Source organism: Tyto alba, unplaced genomic scaffold (genome assembly GCF_018691265.1).
Source record: "Tyto alba isolate M040663 unplaced genomic scaffold, T.alba_DEE_v4.0 Super-Scaffold_30, whole genome shotgun sequence".
In the NCBI taxonomy this organism is placed as follows: domain Eukaryota; kingdom Metazoa; phylum Chordata; class Aves; order Strigiformes; family Tytonidae; genus Tyto; species Tyto alba.
Window position 1 is genome coordinate 3290501 of NW_024881305.1, and position 17761 is coordinate 3308261.

Below are 17761 nucleotides of genomic sequence, written 5' to 3' on the forward strand. Positions count from 1 at the left end.
CCCCACGGGGGGCGAGACCGGCGCACGGAGGCAAACGAGGACCCAGACCCCAAGGACGCTTACAGAGCTCAGTTATTTTCGCTTGCTGTTTTTTGTTGTTGTATCCACGGTAATACAATCACGATATATATATATATTATATATATACTTTTTTAAATTACACAATCAATGTACAAAAAACCGGGGTGCATTGCTGAGACAGGTGGTTGGTTGGGTTTTTTCTGACTTTTTTGTGTTGTTTTTTTGTTTTTTTGTTTTTTTTTTCCCATTTGAGTACTTGGCAGGGGATGTTGGGCCGGGTGGCTCTCATCCACCGTGCCCTGCACATGGTGCATCTCCTGCCTCCGCGAAAACACTTGATCTCTGGGGCCAAAAAATTCACAAACCAATGGAGGGGGCAGGAGAGGAGCGGGAGAATCTTGTGAGAAGACAGTGGCGTTGATGCTGCTGAGGGTGATGGTATGGAAAAAAATGAGAGATGATCTGTAGGGAAAAGCTCATGATGGCAAATGTCCCCGGGACAGAGGGGTTGGGTGACCGTGGTGGGTGGCAGCACTCGTGGGTGCTGAGGGGGTCCTGTCCACACCACAGCTGGTTGCAGAGCCCAGGTGCAGGAGGGGTAGAGCCCCTTGGGGGGGGAAAGAAAAGGGCAAAGCCTGCGGCTGTTCCCCTGCTTTGACGTGTCTTGTTTTCAGCCGTCTTCACCAGGCAGCTTCTCTGCTGCTCAGGCCGGGGTCTGCTGCCTGCACCGAGCCCTCCTCATCCTCCGGCTGGCTGCAGGTCCTGCCGGCACCGTGCAAGGCTGGACATTGCTTATCCCCCCCTCCCTGCTCTGCTCCCGCCTCTCTTCAGGAAGGGAGTTGGATGGGGATCGTCCCCAGCAGCATCCAAGCTGGTCCCCGCTGGCCCAAGCTGGGTGGGAAGGTGCTTCCCAGCAGCATCGGGCTGCGGGGGGTCCTTCTCCAAACAGCATTTGAGGGCCACCTCTCCCTGGGTCCGGTGTGTGCTGGGTACCCGCCCTCGTGAAGGGCGATGCTGCTCCCTGCAGCACACGTGGGGCATCGGCTCGGGAGCCTCCACCCACTCCAGACATGTTGACCAACGAGGAGGAGGAGGAGGAAGCTGAGGAGATGCCACCAAGCTCCACGGCAGGGCTGGTCGCACCTCACCTGGGCATCAATCTGCCACCAGCCCTGCCCGGGAGCAGGGACCTGCCCACGGATGGGGCTGGGTGGCTGTGGGACAGGAGGGGACGTTCATCCCCTTCCTTTGGGGAGGGAGAATGAACCAAGGAGGAGAACATGGAAACACCAAAAAATGGAGTCAGACTCCAGTCCCTCTTGGGTTTTTGGGGTGAATTTGCTTGGTCCCAGGAGCTTCAGCGCCGTGCATTTCGGAACAGTTCCAGCCAATCAGAAGGTGGCTCATGATTTCAGTATCTTTAAAAACCAACCAATCAGGAGCTCTCACTGGTTGGGCTTTAAGATCTTGAGGTATCGGCTTTTCGCTCGGAAAAAAAATCAACTAACGTAGACGAACGGACAACGTCACCTTTCGCTTCACGTTATCTTAGAAGAAGAAGAAAGCGACTATGCAAAATACTCTTTGGAGACAACTCTTAAAAAAATAAAAGCTTGGTCGGAAAATATGTCTGAATCTCTAACTGTGAGGAGTGACGGACCAGACGGCAAAATGGCTGGTTGGCTGGTGGAGAGATGGAGACAACGGAGGGTGGATTTATCTGCTGACGGCAACGAGGAGCACACCACAAGACTTAGATTGCCTCCACGTAGTTGGCGGGGTAGAGACCTAGCTGCCCGTTGTCCAAGCGCCCTTTGCACCATCCTTGCTCGTCTTCTTCACCGAGCTTGGTTAGTTCATCACCTGGAGAAGAAGGTGGAAAGGGGAGAGCTTGTTGCAGGTGTTGGAGCTTTTTCTACCACCCTGTTTCTCCCCTGGATGGAGTTGCTGGGGGTTTCTAGGACTGATCCTGAGCACGCCGGTTTGCAGGGTAGAAAGGCAAGGGGTGACCCATGAAACCTCATGTGCCCTGTCCCACCATCTCTCTGGTCCCACCCGGCGTTGGGCTCAGACTGTGCCTTCCGCTTTCTGCCAGCTCAAATTTTGGAAGGGCTGGGATAACTCAGAAATTATTTGAGGGATTTCACACCAAGATGTGAGGGACCTACAGCTCCAGCAGACGAGCCCCGGCCAACCTGGCACCGGTGAGGGACCGTACCTGCTTTGAAGCTGAGCTCATCCTGCTCCTGCCCGTCGTAGTCGTACAGAGCCCGCACCCGCACGCCCTTCCCCACCGACTCCTCGTCGAAGGGGTTGGTGCCACCGTTGGCCTCACTGGTGTTGAAGGAATTGCTGCCTTCGTCATCGGACCACTCGGCGCTGTAGGTCTGCCCACGGTCGTGGCTGCTCACGCTGGGGCACGGGGGAAGGAGGGAGAGAGGCCGTCAGAGAGGGCAGGGGGGTGGTGGGGTGGGCAGGCACCGTGTGCCGCCGGCGTCTGGGGGGATGCTGCAGCTTTCCCGAGGTTTCAGGGGAGTTGGGGTGCAAGGAGCAGGACCCCCAGCTGACGACAGGCCAGCAAGATGTGGAGGGAGGACAGAGAAGAGTGGCGGCTGTCACCGAGGATGTCCCACATCCCCTTGAGTGTCCCCACAGCACTGGCAGTGTTTTCACAGGAAAATGCCGTGCCTTTCCCAGGGCATCTGCTCTCCCCGCTGGCCCTCACCTCCCGCGCTCGCCCGCCGGTGCCCCCGTCTCGCCCGCGCTGCTGGTGTTGGTCAGGGTCACTCCCTCGCCCTTCTTCTGCTTCTCCTTCCGTGTTATCGTGTGTGTCAGGTCCGGGTTCCACTCCTGCGAGCACAAAGCAACCGGCCCCTGAGCACCCAGTCGCCTCGTGGGGCTGCCAGCACCCCAACCAAGGTGCCCAGCCTCACCTCAAACTGGGGCCAGTTCATGGGCATCCCAGGACCGCTGCTGCTGCGGAACCACCGGAGATCCTCCTGCGCGTCCGAGAGGCGGATGGTCTGCTCCAGCTCTCGGTAGACGTTGGCGTAGCTGCAGGGAGCGAGACGTGGGTCGGGGTGCTGCAGGCGGGGGCAGACCCTGGTGGGGTGCCTCGGGGATGGGGTGGGGTGAGGATGTGCCCAGGTTGTGTCACCTCCAAGGCACTGGGGGGCGCCAGGCTCCTGCACAGCCCTCCTGCCACTCTGGTACCTCTTAGTGACCATCGTGTTGGCCAGAAACATTTGTATTGCAGGGGACGGGTTGTCCTGGAAGCACTTGGTCCCTCCAGGGCTTGGTTTGCTTTGCAAGAAGCACGAGGGGACCTTGCGTGGGCACTTGCTGCCCAGCCAGCTCAGGAGGCACCTACCTGCTGCTCTCAGCCAGGTTCAGGTGCCTCTTGATGTCCAGGAGCACTTCCTTGAGGAAGTTGAGCCTCTTCTCCTCAAACTGCTGGCACTGCTCAAAGACCTGCTCCATGCTCTCGATGTACTGTGGGGTGCACTTGTTCAGCTCGTCCAGCACCTTCTCATACTTCTCCTGAGTCTGAAAAGGTGCAAGAAGGTACCCTGGTTATACCTCGAGCACCTCAGAGGCCCTTCCTGGGTGCTGAGAGGCTCTGGTTTGTGGGCCACCACACTGGGGAGCCCAGATTGAGCCAAAAGCCCCTGTGGGTGAAATCAGTCTGGTTGCCAGAGAGATTTTGCCACAGTAAGAGGGGTAAATCTCTGTCCTGCTCACACTCCCCTGAGCACTGCCTGCAAGTCCTCACCCTTCTACAGGAGCGTAGGGATGGAAAAATGGGAATAAAGGGTGGGAAAGGGGCGCGGTGGCCATTTCCATTGGTTTTCCCTGCCCGATGCCTTGTGACCTCAGAGCAGGGCAGCAGCTCACACCTTTTGCACGTCTTGCTTGCACTTTTCCACTTTGTCCTGGAGTTTCTTCTGCTGCTCAGGGGTGTTGGACTGCTCTGCCTTGCTGTTGGCTTCCCGGGTCATTGCCAGCTTCTCCTCCTTGCATGCCAGGTGGTAGGCTTTCTTGGCTGTCTCCAGCTGTGGTGAGGAGAGAGAAGGGACATCAGAGCAGCAGTCACAGCCCGCTGCCCATCCCTCTGCCTGCAGGGATGTGACACCGAGCAGTCCCCGCCTGGGCTGGGCACCCACAGACAGAACTGGGAGATGGCATGGGTGTCCCAGGACGTGCGGCGCTTCTCCTCTTACCTCCTTGAGCTTCTTGGCCCAGGGCTTCTGGGCTTTCCGAAAGCCATCCTCAGCCTCCTTGGCCTCCTTGAAGCCTCCCATGATCTGCTTGTGGTAGGCGTCCTTCTGCCAGTTCTTGACCTTCTCGAAGTCATCGTTCAGCAGGCTGTTCTTCACCTCCTGGTGCAGCTCGCTCACCTTGTCCGCCTCCGTCATGATGGCACCCCACGCCTTCTCCATGCTGCCGTACTGGGGACCTGGCGGGCAGAGGGGACAGCTGAGTGTCACTCCACGGCCTTTATCCCCTCCAACTCTACCAGGTGAAGTTGTGATGGTGCATGGGGACCACTGGGACCCAAGTGTCCTGGGGGGAGCCTCCCCCTGGGGAAGCCATGGTACCTTTCTCAATGAGCTGCCTCCACCGCTTAGACCAGTCGGTGAGCTGCTGGGCGTAGGACTTCTCGATCTTGGCCCGCTCGTGCACGCAGTTCATGAGGTCATTGCAGAGCCGGTGCCCGTCATCGATCCGCTTCACCGTGCGCTTGTAGTTCCCCACCTGGGATGGGGACGGGGACAGGCAGACGTGGGAGCTGTAGCCGGGCTGCCCGGCTCAGCCCCAGCTGGCCTGGGGTGGGGACGGGGGGAGCACCAGGCACTTTGGGAGTGCAGGAATGGAGCTTTTGCCTTGGGGCTGACCAAACCCAAGTCCTTTCAGTCCCCTCCATCGTTCTGTGTCCCTCAGGGACAGCCAAGGTTGAGACCTTCGGCAGAGCTGGCTTGGACGCCTCAGCCACGACGGCAGGGATGCCCGCAGGCAGAGCTTGCTGTGGGAAGAGAGGGTAGCACCATCCCCCCCCTCCCCCGCCTCCCCAAGCCCTGGGGACACCCTGGGATGCAGTGACAGTGGCGGGGGCCCCGTGGGAGGAGAGAGTGGCCAGGACTCACCTCCCAGAAGCTGTCGGTTGTTTCCTCGGCGGCCGCTGCTGACTCGTCGTAGGAACCCGACATGGCTCCCGGAGCTGCCTCGGGCGTCAGTGCGGGCGCTGGGTGGCTCTTGGGCAAACACCAGCCTCATGCACTGAGGGGAGAAGAGGGGGGGGAGTCATGGCGGAGGGGGGGGTGTGAGCGGGGGACCCCCATCCCTCTTGTCCGCAGCACTGCAGGAGAAGCATCCAGCTGCAGGGGATGGGGATGGTGCCCGTTCCAGCTCCAGACCCACAGACCCCTCCAGTGCCCACCACATGCCACCCGCTTGGTGCCATCCAAACACACCCCACCCCCCCCCAAAGCTGGCTGTACTGGGAGGGAGAATGGTGGGGAGCAGCACAGAGGGGAGCTCACCAGCTGGGGGCCTGGCTCAGCACTGCGCGTCCCCAGGGAGCCGCGGTGTGGGGCAAGAGGCCGTGGCAGGGCCGGTGGAGGGGGGATGCACTGCCCAGAGAAATTCACGTCCTGATATTCCACCCTAATCCGTCCTGATCTTCAGAAAAACGGCATCCCCGGAGAGTCACGTGGCCCCGCTGCACGGCTTAACCCTTTGCCACTTTGCTGAGAGTCACAGCTGGGGCTGGGGGCTGGTGGGTGGCATCGAATGGGGATGGAGAGGGGACCACGGTGGCCATGAGCATCCCCGTTATCCCCATCCTGCCCCGGATCCGGACAGCACTGGGCCTGTCCCACATGGCATCTGCCACTGGGATGGGGACGAAGTGGTCGTGAACTGCCCCAGTTTCCTCCTGCTACATCCCCAAAAGGCCTGCAGGAGTGGGATGGGGCTGTGGTCCCCATGCCACTGTCACTTCACTCAGGGAGATGGAGCAGGCAGCGGGAGACCTGGCTGCCTGCATCCCACCCCACTCCTGGGAGCGGGAGATGGTGTGGGAGGGCAGGGCTGGGGGCACGGGGTCCTGGTGCCCCGGTGCCCACCCGTGGGGTGGTGGGTGCCCACGCTCTCCAGCTGTGTGCACAGCTGACCCCAAGGAGCCCATGGGCTGGGGCAGGGCACGGCCCCAAAGGGGATGGGGGGCCGAAACAGTTACTGGCGCACGGCGCAGGGCTCGCTGTGCTGGAACTAACAGGCCCTGGCAGGGATTTAGTGATATAACCAGGGAGGCACCAATCCCCGCCGCCCTCCCCAGCCGGTTAAAAATAAACGCGTGACTGTCCCTCGCTCAGCCGCCGAGACGCAGATGGCTGGGGGACCGCGGCGGTGCGCAGCGCAGCCAGCACCGTCCCCCGCCGCAGCCAGCAGCCCACGGCGCCCACGCCTGCCTGGCACCCACGGCCCCACCACCACCCTCCCCACCCGTGAAAGTGCCCGACCCAAACACCCACGGGCTGCCCCGGTGCACCCGCAGCGGTGGCGGAGCAGCCAGGTGGCACAACCCCCAGGGGACCCTGCAAGGTGCCATGTGTGGCCGTCCCTCCTGCAAGCCCCGGGCACGGCGCAGTGCTCAGCACCAGGGGTTTTGCTGGGCTCTGGGCTCTTCGTTTTATTGCAGAGGCTGAGCCGGCAGAGCAAGGGCATCCTTGGGGTGACAGCCCCAGGACTGGGACAGGGACCCTGGGGAGGGAGCGCACCCATAGCTGGGTGTACCCTGGGACCCACGGACATGTCAGCTGCCCCTACCAAGCCGCCAGCAGCCCAGGCCGTGGGGCACTGCGGGACACGGCTGCCGCAGCTCCCGCTCCTCACCATTACCTGGCCTGAGCCGCAGCCCGGGGGGGGGTGTTATTTTTGGCTCTGCATCACTTCTCAGCTACAATGCTCCCGCCTCCTTGCCGCTCTCCTGCCACGCAGCCCCCCCCCCCCCCCCCCCCGCGCAGCACACGCCAGCCCCGTGCCCGCCGGCGCAGCCCATCACCTCGCATCGAGGCGGCTGGGCAGTGATGCCTGGTGCCCGCGGTGCCGGCGGCCGAGGCGAGCTGCTGCCAGCCCCAGCCATGCGCTGGGCACCCTTGGCCGGGGGGGGGGGGGTCCGCTTCACAGCCCTCCACAACCCCCACACACACCCCCTTCGTTTCCACGAAGCTGCTGAAGAGAAGCCACGGAGCATTTGGCATCGAGTGACGGTGAAGTTGGTCCCAGATCCTGCCCCTGCTCGCCCTTGGGTTGCTCCCGCAGCAGCCGCCGCCCCCCCCCCCCCCCCCCCAACTCCCCTGCATCTCAGCTCGTTGCTGAGCACTGCCGCAGCTCATCTCACCCACTGGGCAGCTCCTGCCACCGCCAGCGTTGCAGGGGGGGTCCCTGCCCTCCACAGGGGCCGCGGCCGCCGACCCTGCGCAGGCAGGAGGCTGCTGCAATGCAGAGAGCTGGTGCTGCCTACGCTGCGGGCACGGGCAGCTGCCCGCACCCCCGCAGCCTCCCCGGCGCTGCCCTGGCCCCGCGCAGGCAGGGACAGCCTGGTTTTGCCATCCCCCCTGCCCCTGGCAGAGGGGCTGCAGAGCTTTGGGCCAGCGCTGCTGCAGCAGCCAGCTGCCTGCCTCCCCTCCGCAGCCCCCCAGGGCCCGGGAAGGGTGACAGGGACAAGCCAGGTCCCCCAGGGAGGGTCAGCCAGGCCCCCGACCCTCCCCACTCTCTTTGCATTTGCAGGAGCTTTGCCTTTGCTCTAACACCATCATTAAATCTGCAAGCAGCCTCGGGGTGCGCTGTGGGATGGGGGGGTGCCCCCGTCCTGGGTTCTGGGGTCCCCGGTGGGGTGCCAGGCACCAGCCCCAGCCCTGGGGAGAGGTTGCGTCCGGGCAGCAGGTTGCTCTGCCTCCAGGTTTTTTGGTTGCCACTGGCCCCAGCACCTCTGCTGCAGCCAAAAAAGCAGGTGATGGGGACGTGATACAGGGAACAGGCAGCCGCCTGCGTGTGTCCCCATCCTGCCTGCCTGCACATCGGGGCAGGGGGGGCAGGGGGGGTGGGCAGGGGGCCAGGAGGGGCTGCAGAGCCTCTGGGTACGGGTTCTGCTGCTGCAGAGCCCTTTGCCAAGGCAAATGTGCTGCAAGGAGGGAAGAGGAGCACGGAGCGAGCCTGTGTCCCCATCCCTGTCCCCAACCCCATCCCCGTCCCCACCCCGTCCCGTGGCAGGAGGGTCACACTCGTGGTAAATGGTAGAGGGCCGGGTGTGAGCCCTGCTGTGGGAGCACGAGCACTAACAGGGCTGGGAGGGGGGAGCTGGCGACTAATTATTGGTGAAAGCATCCAGGGAAGGGGGAAGCCATGCTGGCATCTGCCCTGGATCTGCGGGAATCAGAGCAAGCGGGGAGCTCCCGGACACCAACCCCGAGCACGAACCGATGCAACACACGACAATTCCCTGGTGCAAATCCCTTCTGCAGCCGCAGCCCCGACACGGAGCTGCAGCCCAGCCCGGCCGGTGCTGCTCAAGCCGAGGGCACCGGGGACCCTCGCTTGCTGGAGCACGTGAGCTGGGGACAGGACGGTAATTTGCTGCACACTCTTGCCTTGTAGTTACCCGGGGGCTCCCGGCAGTAAAGCCGAAGCTCAGCAATTGGAAAGGACCCAATTGCCTGAGCCAGTTTTATTGCAATTAAACACCAGGACTGACCCGGCCTGTCAAATCAAACCATCCACGAGGCTGCAATGTGAAATAGTCACTATGTTTTGGCTCCTTTTGTAAGGCCGAGGATGAGCACAGGGGTTTAGGGGAAGGAGTGAGGCTGGGGTTTAGGTTTTTGGCTACAGGGAAGGATGTTTTCTCTCCCTTATCTCTGCACAGGGCTGGCTGAGGGTCTGCGGGGGTTGCAGCACCAAATGCCACCGCGACGCACCGCTGCTATCGCCGCATGAAAACCACTCGTGGCAAAGACAAATGGACTAGAAACGGCCGAGGAAGCCCAAGGGGGAGCCTGGCAGCAGCATCTCCCACCGCGCCGCGGCAGCGCTGGGGCTGCACGGTACCTGACCTCAGCACCGCATCCCCCGCGGGGACCACTGCCCATGTGCTGCTCCCACTACTGCCAACTGGGGGGGGGCGGGGGGGGTGCGAGATGCCCCCGGTGCAATGACAGGTCCTGAGGCAAAGCCGGTAATGCTGATGCGCTTCGCAAGAGGCTTTGCGGCTGCAGGAGCTGCCGTCTGGTTTGCTGCTGAGTTTTCAGCCGGGAGGGTGGCTGTGGGTTTCCTGCCGGCGTGGGGCTGGTTTGTGCAAGCTGTGGGGCAGGGAAACGCTCCCGTGGGGCAAGGGGAGCAGCCCAGGGAGCGAGGGGGATGCGGAGGGGTTGGGCTGGGGCATGGCTGAACCCTCCCCTGACTGTGAGGAAACGGTTAAGTGGGTGCTGCTGATTCACGCTGGCGGCTCCGCACCAGGCACTGGGCGAGGAGGCAGGAGCAGAGCCCAGGGCTCAGGGTTGAGCAGCCTGGAGGGGTGTGAGGGGCCTCAACGCGCATCCTCCCTCCTCATTATCAAACCAAGCCCACAGCCGGGGCGGGGGGGGGCCTCCCCAAGCCACCAGCTCCATGCCAGCAGGCTGCAAACCGCTGGCGTCAGGGCCCCATCCTGCATCCCCCCCCCCCCCCCCCCGGGCAAAACCCCTCTGGCTGCAACATGAGCAGGGTTGGAGCCCTGGGGCAAGCAGCCGAAGCTCGGTCAGAGCCGTGGCCAGGCCAGACGGGAGGGGACGGGTGTCCCCCTGTCCGGCGGGTGCTTCTCCTCCGTGGGATTTAGGGCAGGGCTGCACCGTGGGGCTGGCGTGGACCCGGTGCGCGCGGTTGCTCAAGCAGCGCCCGAGGTGGCTGCGAGGGCAGCAGGTCCCCGGAGGTGACACGTAGGCAGTGGTGGGAAACTTCTGGGAGCCGCTTTTCCAACAAATCCTCTGCGGGATGGCGCTTGTGGCCACCACTTTGTTTCATCTGAGCTGACCGGGGAGGGGGGCTGAGGATTGGGAGCGGGGGGTTGGGGGGGGTTCGGTTGCAACAGGGGCTTGCTGAACCCCGCCAGGTCAGGGCTTGCAGGCTCCCCAGAACTGAAGCATTTGCAAAGGAGGTTCAACAATCCAGGACCATTACTGGGAGCCACGTGTCCTGCCTGCAGATGGGATGGGAGGGCACCCACCTCGCTGGCCGGGGTGGGGGCCACCCGCTGTGGGTGCTGCCAGGTTGCCGAGCCCTGGCAGCAAACCGCTTTGCATTTTGTGTGTGTGCGCCCTGCAGAAACCTTCGCCTCCCTCCAGCGCTCCCCAAAGTTACCCTGCTCAGAGCACAGGGCACCCATCAAAAGTCGTTTAGGGATTTTACAAGCCTTGTGCAAAGATTTCTGGAAATCTGCATGGCATTTTGCAGATAACGCAAGTGTTTCTCTCCAGGGGAGCTTGCAGCCCGGCTCAGGTACAGCGGATGTGCCAGGAATGTGGATGGGCACCACGGTGAGGTGCAGAACCTGGGTGCTCAACCCCATGCGTGCGCTCAGGCCTGGGGAAGGGAGATGGGGCTGAGCCTCAGCTCGTGGGGTTTCGACTCGCCTTCCAGCTCTGCAGCTTTTCGCAGCCTGCCGCCTTAGCTGGCCACTGTCAACACGGATGCTCGGACTCTAGAGCAGGGACTTTTGTGGTCCTGGGAGCAGGGTTTAGGCAGAAATCCAAATATGAGGTTTGCAATTAAACTGAGAAGTAGCGAACAACGGTGGTGGAGGATACGGTGGTGCCATCCCCTTGCTTTGGCATCAAGGAGGGGGGAAAACAGAGTGTGACATGCTGGCACGGGGGGGGTCCCGTCCCCTCTGCCTTGGTAGGAGGGCCCTGGGGCTGGTGGTGACAGGAGGCGAACGGGGCTGCCGGGAGCAGGGTGATGTGGGGGGACAGTGGGATTTTAGCTGTTTGTGGTGGGGGAAGGAGACTTGGAGCCAGAGGGGGTTCAGAGAGGGGGTAGGAAAGCAGGGGGAATGGGGGGCAGGAGAGCAAAGGGGAAGCTGGGGTGACAACGGCAAAAGGAGGGGCTTTGGCGATGGGGTGAAGCACTCATTTGGGCAGGGGGACAGCAATGACATCAACAGCATATGTCCCCCTGTCATTTGCAGCTGGGGGAACTGAGGCACAAACCTGGGGGTACGGCAGAGGCACAGAGGGGGTGTCCCTCGCCCCGACACCCCATCAGATGTGTGTGTGGGGGGGTGTGAAGATCACAGTCCCGTCCCATCCCCCCCAGTTTGCAAAAGGGATCAGGGGACACCGTGTCCTGCCGGGGATGGGGGGGGGGGGGGTGGTGTTGCAAACCCACGCCATACTGCCTGGTCCTTCCCCAGCATCCCCCCCCCCCGCCGTCCCTCCTCCATCCCCGCAAGGGGCCCAGGCATCCCCCACCCGCGCAAAGGCCCCACGCAGCCCCATCCCCGCAGGGAACACGGACATCAACATCATCCCAGGCTCCCCCCCCCTCACCTCCCCCGCCCCAGTAAAGCCCCGCAGGGGCTGGCGCTTACCTGGGCCGGGCCGGGGGTTGGGAAGGGGGAGGGGGGGTCCGGGGGGGGGGGCCCGGGGGCTCCGCCGGGCGCGGCGGGACGGGCGGGCTCCGCGCTGCGCTGCGCTGCGCTCCGCACCAGCCGGGCAGCAGCGGGGGCGCGCACGGCCGCGGGGCGCGCACCCTGCCTGGCAGCCGCCCGTTGCCATGGCAACCGCGGGATGGAGCCGCTGCCTGCAAAGGTTGCAAAAAGCATCCGGGGTGGGGGGGGGGGGGGAAATGGACATAAACACATTCCCCCCCCCCCCGCCCCGCTCCATCCCTCCCACCAGCCCCTTCCGTCCCCCCGCTGCCATCCCCACCGGGACCCTCACCCAGCGCACGGTCCCCAGGCAGCTGTCCCCGCTGCCAGGCGGGTGCTCAGCACCCAGCACCCAGCAGTCAGAGCTACCCCACTGCATGGGGGGTGCTGTGGCCTTGGGAGTTGGGGGGGTGGGGGGCGGCAGTGGGGTGCCAGCAGCCTGCAGCTGGGTGTATGTGGGTGTCTGGCCCCAGCAGCGCTGCCTGACGCTGTGGGACCCTGTTGGGGCCTCAAATGGGTTCCTTCCCTCCTAGGCTGCACTGCTGGGGGGGGGTTTGGGGGAACTGAGTGAGGGTAGTCCAGGGGGGAGTCTTCATCCTGCTGCTCCTTGGGTCCTTGTCTTTCCAGTACAGGACGGGACGGAGCAATGTGCTCCCTCCTCTCCTCTCCCAGGCGCTCTGCCACCTCCGCGGGCCCCGGGAAGGGTCTGCAGGGAGGGTTTTAGGGCTTGAGCCGCAGCTTTTGCAGAAACAAACACCCCAAAACGCCTTCAGAGAGGCAGCCGGTGCTGCCTCTTTGCCAAATGTGCCAGCTGGAAACAAGCTGGCGGGAGAAGCAGAAACCGTCCTTCCCACCCGGCAGGACTGTGCTGGGAAAGGGGGGCTGGGGAAGGGGGTGACGGGGGGCTGTACCCCACCTAAGGCTTCTTTGAGGCCAGGCAGCTCTGTCCCCACTGCCACCTGCCTCCTCCTGAGCCCTGGGGCTTGTGTCCAGGGTCACCAGGGCTTATTGCAGGATGAGGGGCCCAAGAGGTTGGAGCCCTCCTGCCCCACGGCTGGCACTGGGGGGGAGCGGGGAGGATGCGGGTGGGGGTGGTGACAGACTCTCCCCCTCTCAACTGCCCGAGTGCACCGCGCCTGCATTTCCCCCATCTCTCGGGTGATGTCAGGGAAATTAAAAGCCAGCTGGAGACGAGCGCTTCCAGCCGAGTAACCGAAGCCGCCCGCAGAAGCTGCAGTAATGAGGCTGCCGGGCCGCTGCTGCCGGGATCGGGTTGCCCAGAGAATGCGACCCAGTCCCGGGAGGCTCTGCCGGCCTCCAACGCCGGCTCAGCTTTCCCCTAACGAGCACCTTGGACTGCTTAATGAAGCTCAGTGGGCTCTCCATCCTGCCCGCCTTCCAGCTCCTTCCAGCTTCGTGCCAGCCAAGCGTGTCTTCCCACCTCACAGCTGGACAGAAAGGCCCCCAAAATATTTCATGCCCGGCTGCAGCTGGCAGCAGTGTGCGAGACCCGAGAGATATAATGCTTCCCCGATCCCAACACGGGAGCAGGGATGGACTGCAGCTCCTTCAAGTGCCAGGGGATTTTTGCCCATTGGCGTTTCAGGGCAAGGAACCCGAGGGTGATCAGCCTTGCATGCAATGAGTTGTCAGTTCTCAGCGCCAGGCTGTCCCAGCTGCATTCTGCCCTGACAGCATCCATGCTGCAGCGGAGCAAATGTTCTTGGCATTAAGCATTGGGTGACAAACGCTCTCCAGGAGGGTGATGGGTGGGGACCTCAGTGACTCAGGGGGGTGTTCCCAGTGCCACCAGCTTTGTGGCAGATGTGGTCCATGCAGGTAGGACCGATCCATGTCTCCCTTCCCGGCAGCTCAGGCTGCTCAGTGCCGGTTGCAGGCAGGAGCCCTGCCTCCATAGCACGAGGCTCTCGCATGAGCGTCAGCCAGTTCCTTCACCAAAAACTCAGCCACAACAAACTTTTCCCTGGCTCTTGCCATCCCACTGCTTTACTATTTCCTGTGGTAAGCCAATTCCACTCCTATAAAATGAGTTTCCTGTGGGAAGCAGCGGCCAGTATTGGCAGGAAATAAGCCCTGATTTATCAGGCCACTTGCCGCTCTGAAATTATGGCTCTTCAAGCAGCACGGCAAACTGAGAAGGAGAAGAAATGAGCCCACACCGTGCTCTAGCAGCTGCCAGCAGCCTGCCTGCGCAGCGAGACAGTGCGGGCAGGAGAGGAGAGAAATGCCACCAGCTCTGCCCATCACCCCGGCCACGAGTGCCAGCCCTTGCATGAATAAGGTGAGGATTTTCAAGTGTGGCCTGCTCCTGCCTGCCTCCTGAGAATGGAAAGGAAAATGCATTTCCTAAATCAGGGCAAAGCCCCCGGTTATGGTGCTCTCTGCTGAACTGGCTGGCACTAGGAGCAATGGGACAGCCCCCAGCCCATGGGTACTCCAGGGATGGCTGCTTGGGGATGGGGTCAAAGATGGATTTTGGCATCCCACTCATCCCGAGCCCATCCCTATCCTCGTGCTGCCCCTTCTCACTTGATTCTGGGAGCAGAGAGGAGCATGAGTGGGGGCTTGCGGGGCCAGACCCCCCGTGTTCGCCCCACACCCAGGCTATGCCCCCACCACAGATGTGCTGCTGGTCCCAGGAGCCCTCTCAGGCTTGCTGGGAGAATACAAGCGCAGGGCTATTTTGCATCTCTAATTAGCTGCAGAGGATAATTGGCCACTCTGCAGCGATTACACAGAAAGGCAGCCATTGTGGAGGGCCCCAGCGCGGGGCAGGTGCTGCCAGAAACCCAGCTCCCACCAGCACAATCCCTTTCTTGTCCTGCTCATAACCGGCCCTGGGGGCATCCTCCGAGCCCTTCCGGGGAAGAGGCTGGGGATGGGACATAAAGGCTCCATTTTTCCTGGGAAATTGTGTGGAGCTCGGTGCAGGCAGCTGCTTGGGAAGGAACCTGTATGTATTGCCCACGGCCACAGCAACGGCGGTGCTGAGGCCACGCTGCCTCCTTCCCCCCCCCCCCCCCCGTGCTGTGCCACGCTGAGGGCAGCCAGATGCCAGCTCGGCCCCTCCAGGAGGGTGCCGGCTGGATGTGGCTTCTCCTTCTCCAAAACTCATCTGCAGAAGCACAGCAGGGTCCTGTGTTTGCCCTCAAAGTGTTGCACAAACACCAGCCGGGCTGGCTGCCCTGCGGGGACAAAGTCTGTCCCTGGGCAGAGCAGCTCACCGAGGTCTCCTCCTCCTGCCGAGCTGTGCCAGAGGAGCCCAGCTCCATCCCAGCATCGCCTCCCAGCACAGCTACAGCGACCACCAGAGTTGGGGACACAGCAAGGGGGATCCCACACAGAACCAAACGCAGCTTTTGGCGTGCTGCAGGATGTGGCCCCGGTGCAGCCACACTTTGCCGGTGCTGATGTTCCCTGCCCTTTCTCACCCTGCCCCTGTGCACGTCATAAATTGGTGCCTGCCAGCTGCCTGGGCTTGCCTTCCCCAATCATTTTACAGTTAAATCCAGCTTCCATCTTGATGCAGCCCCTTCAGCAGCCACGCACCCTGGGGAGGGGTGGAACAGGAGGGGGCCAGTGCTGGTCATGGATCATTGCAGACCCCGGGGCAGGCTCAGCACCATCAGCAGTGGCCGAGCAGCGGCTGATGAATTCCTCAGTTTTTTGGGGGCTCCTGCAAAGGGAACACAAAATTCCAGGAGGTGGAAGGACCCTCAGGGCTTCAGCCGGGGTTTTGGGGTCAGGAGTGGTGGGAGCTGCAGTGTGGCACTGAGTTCTTGTTTGGGGCCGGTGGTGTGGTCCCCTGGCCTGGGCCAGCGGCGCTGTGGTGATGGCCTTACCCTGAATACTTGGCTTAGGGATGGGGTTTGCCCAGGGAAAGTGGCGCAGGGGCTGAGGGAAGTGAGAGCAGCCCCAGAGGTTGCCAGGGAAGCTCTAATCCGTTTAGCAAAGCGCTTGCTTTGCCATTTCCAAGGCAGGAGCAAGAGCTGCAAAGAGGAGATGCAGGCAGAGGCTGGCAGCATGGCAGGACGAGGTAGGCAAGGGCAGCTCTCCCGCTCTGTGGGACAAGCTGGGAGATGCATTTCTCCTGGGGGTTGCTGCAATTTGTCGCAGCATCCCAGGGATTGCCCTGTGGGGGTGGGTTCCTCCCCCCAGCTCCATCCCTAGTCTCCTGAAGAGGAAGAACGGAGGCAATAAAATGGTAGCAAAGCCCCAGAATGGCACCAGGGAGTTCCAGGCGCCTCGGGACATGCCGCATCCCTCAGCTGCTCCTGCTCCAGGTCTGCACCAACTCCAGCTTTGCCTGGGCAGCCTGAATCACACAGGCACAACCCCGAGGTGGGTATGAGCCTCCCCCAGCCCCATGCACCCCGCAGGGACCCCGCTGCTCCCTCTGGCTTCCCAGGGCAGGCAGTGGTCCCTCCAACCACGCTGCTCACACTAGTGCAGCCCCAAAATCGCAGCTCTGTTGCCCCCTGTGTGCCTTCAGAGCTCACACCCTGGGGGCAAAGGTGGGCTGGGGGGGGGGAGGGTAAGCATTGAGCCCTGCCTGTGGCTGGGGAGGCAGAGCCCCCTGGCAGCGCCTGGGCTCAGCCTAAATTGTCTTGCAGAGCCTCAGCTCCCTGCCAGCTGCTCGGGCATTGCGGTGCCTGGCTGTGTGCCTAAAGCTGACGGGATTAGGGTGCTCCGGGGGGGGCTCTGTTGCGAGCCCAGAGCACCCGGGGATCTGGGCAGGGGCTGCCGGCACAGGCTGAACCGCTTGGACTGCAGGGCTTAGAGCAGGAGCCTGTGTTTCTCACCGGGTAAGATGATGCCGAACATGTCTCAGGGAGGTGGTGGTGGGGAAAATGAGCCCGGTTGCTGCCAGCGCCCCCAACCCTCGGCTGTCCCAGCTGGGGTCCCAGCCCTCCCTTACACATCCACGGGGGGCTGGAGGGACCCCACACCTGGAGCTGAGAGCAGCTTATCCACCAGTAGTGCCAGCCCCCAGCCTGGCAGGGCAAGCATGGCCCTGGGACACTGGTGGTCAGTGTGTGGGGCCAGCATCTCCCCCCCCCCCAGAAGCCCCCTGGGAACTTTGGGTGCAGGCAGGTGCCTGGGTGGGCTATGGGGGTGATGGGCACAGCGTGAAGAGCGTGAAGAGCACGCTACATCCCACCAGCCCCACGGTTGCCATGTCTCAGGAGCCCCCAGAAGCTCTGTCCCCTGCCAGACCCCTGCCCCTTGCTGCCGCTTCACCCCAGACCCCAGCTCCCCCGGGAGGTGCAGGCAGCCAGGCAGGGACCTGCAGCACCCACATTGCCATCTCGCCCCTGCCAGAGACACCGCACGACCAGAAAAAATAGGGTGAACCCGAACTTTGAGGGGGGAACCCGAGGTGGACAGCGAGCCCCGGACGGCACAACCCTGTCAGACGTTCGGAAATCACTTAAAATGGGTCAGGGAGCTGCTCTGCCAACGCAGGTTTCATTTCCCAGCAAGCAACCACCAGCAACGGGGTGTGTGGGGGGGAACACCCATTTCAAACCCACCACCCAGGGACCACCAGAGAGGACTCGGGGTGACCTCAGGGTGACGGCGCTGTCGCGAGCCCCCGGCATCCCATCTGCCGTCTGGGGACACCGCCGCTGTCACCCACCATTCGCCGGCAACCCTCGCCGCGACAAGCCCCGGCCAACCCACCGATGCCAACCTCCACGCCTCATCGGGAGCCGAGTCAGCCCCAAAATCTGTCGGGAGCCGGACGGCGGTACCTTTGGGATGTGGGGACGCTGGCGGAGCGGGGCCGGCTGCCTCTCGCCGGGGCTGGCTCTGCACACCGGAGGGAAGGTCACGGCAGATGGGGAGGAGGGGGGTAAAGATCAGCGCGGAGATTAGGGAGGCATTTTTAGCCAACCAATCGCCGTCCCGGCAGAACGACTCTCTTGGCCGCACAAGGTGAAAACACGACTGCGGAGACGGATGGGAATAAGCCGGGAGCCCCAGCCGGTGGCGATGACGGGGGGTCCCCGACCTCTCTGCTCCTCCGTGAGC

General features: G+C 62.8%; 1 protein-coding gene across 4 annotated transcripts; it reads right to left on the minus strand.

Moving 5' to 3' along the window:
- Window positions 1–54: 54 nt before the first annotated feature.
- Window positions 55–17625, minus strand: PACSIN1 (protein kinase C and casein kinase substrate in neurons 1). Of its 4 annotated transcripts, none has more exons than XM_033009374.2 (10): window positions 17482–17625; window positions 5166–5298; window positions 4620–4776; window positions 4242–4477; window positions 3918–4073; window positions 3392–3567; window positions 2955–3075; window positions 2747–2871; window positions 2240–2433; window positions 55–1884 (listed from the first exon to the last, which is right to left on the minus strand). In XM_033009374.2, the coding sequence occupies exons 2-10, from the start codon at window positions 5226–5228 to the stop codon at window positions 1775–1777; spliced, it is 1338 nt and encodes a 445-aa protein (XP_032865265.1). In that variant the 5' UTR covers window positions 5229–5298; window positions 17482–17625; the 3' UTR covers window positions 55–1774. The 4 variants fall into 4 exon arrangements, with proteins under 4 accessions (XP_032865265.1, XP_032865266.1, XP_042656015.1 ...); XM_033009375.2 differs by lacking the exon at window positions 17482–17625 and adding an exon at window positions 17411–17429; XM_042800081.1 differs by lacking the exon at window positions 17482–17625 and adding an exon at window positions 11645–11705.
- Between the last annotated feature and the right edge of the window lie 136 nt (window positions 17626–17761).

What these genes read in the sequence shown, in the direction of transcription:
- PACSIN1 (XM_033009374.2), bottom strand. Translation starts at nt 5,228, where the DNA reads ATGTCGGGTTCCTACGACGAGTCAGCAGCGGCCGCCGAGGAAACAACC. An exon ending in GAGGCAGCTCATTGAGAAAG is followed by an intron (nt 4,478 to 4,619) that starts GTACCATGGCTT and finishes TCTGCCCGCCAG; the next exon opens with GTCCCCAGTACGGCAGCATG. An exon ending in CCGGCGGGCGAGCGCGGGAG is followed by an intron (nt 2,434 to 2,746) that starts GTGAGGGCCAGC and finishes CCCGTGCCCCAG; the next exon opens with CGTGAGCAGCCACGACCGTG.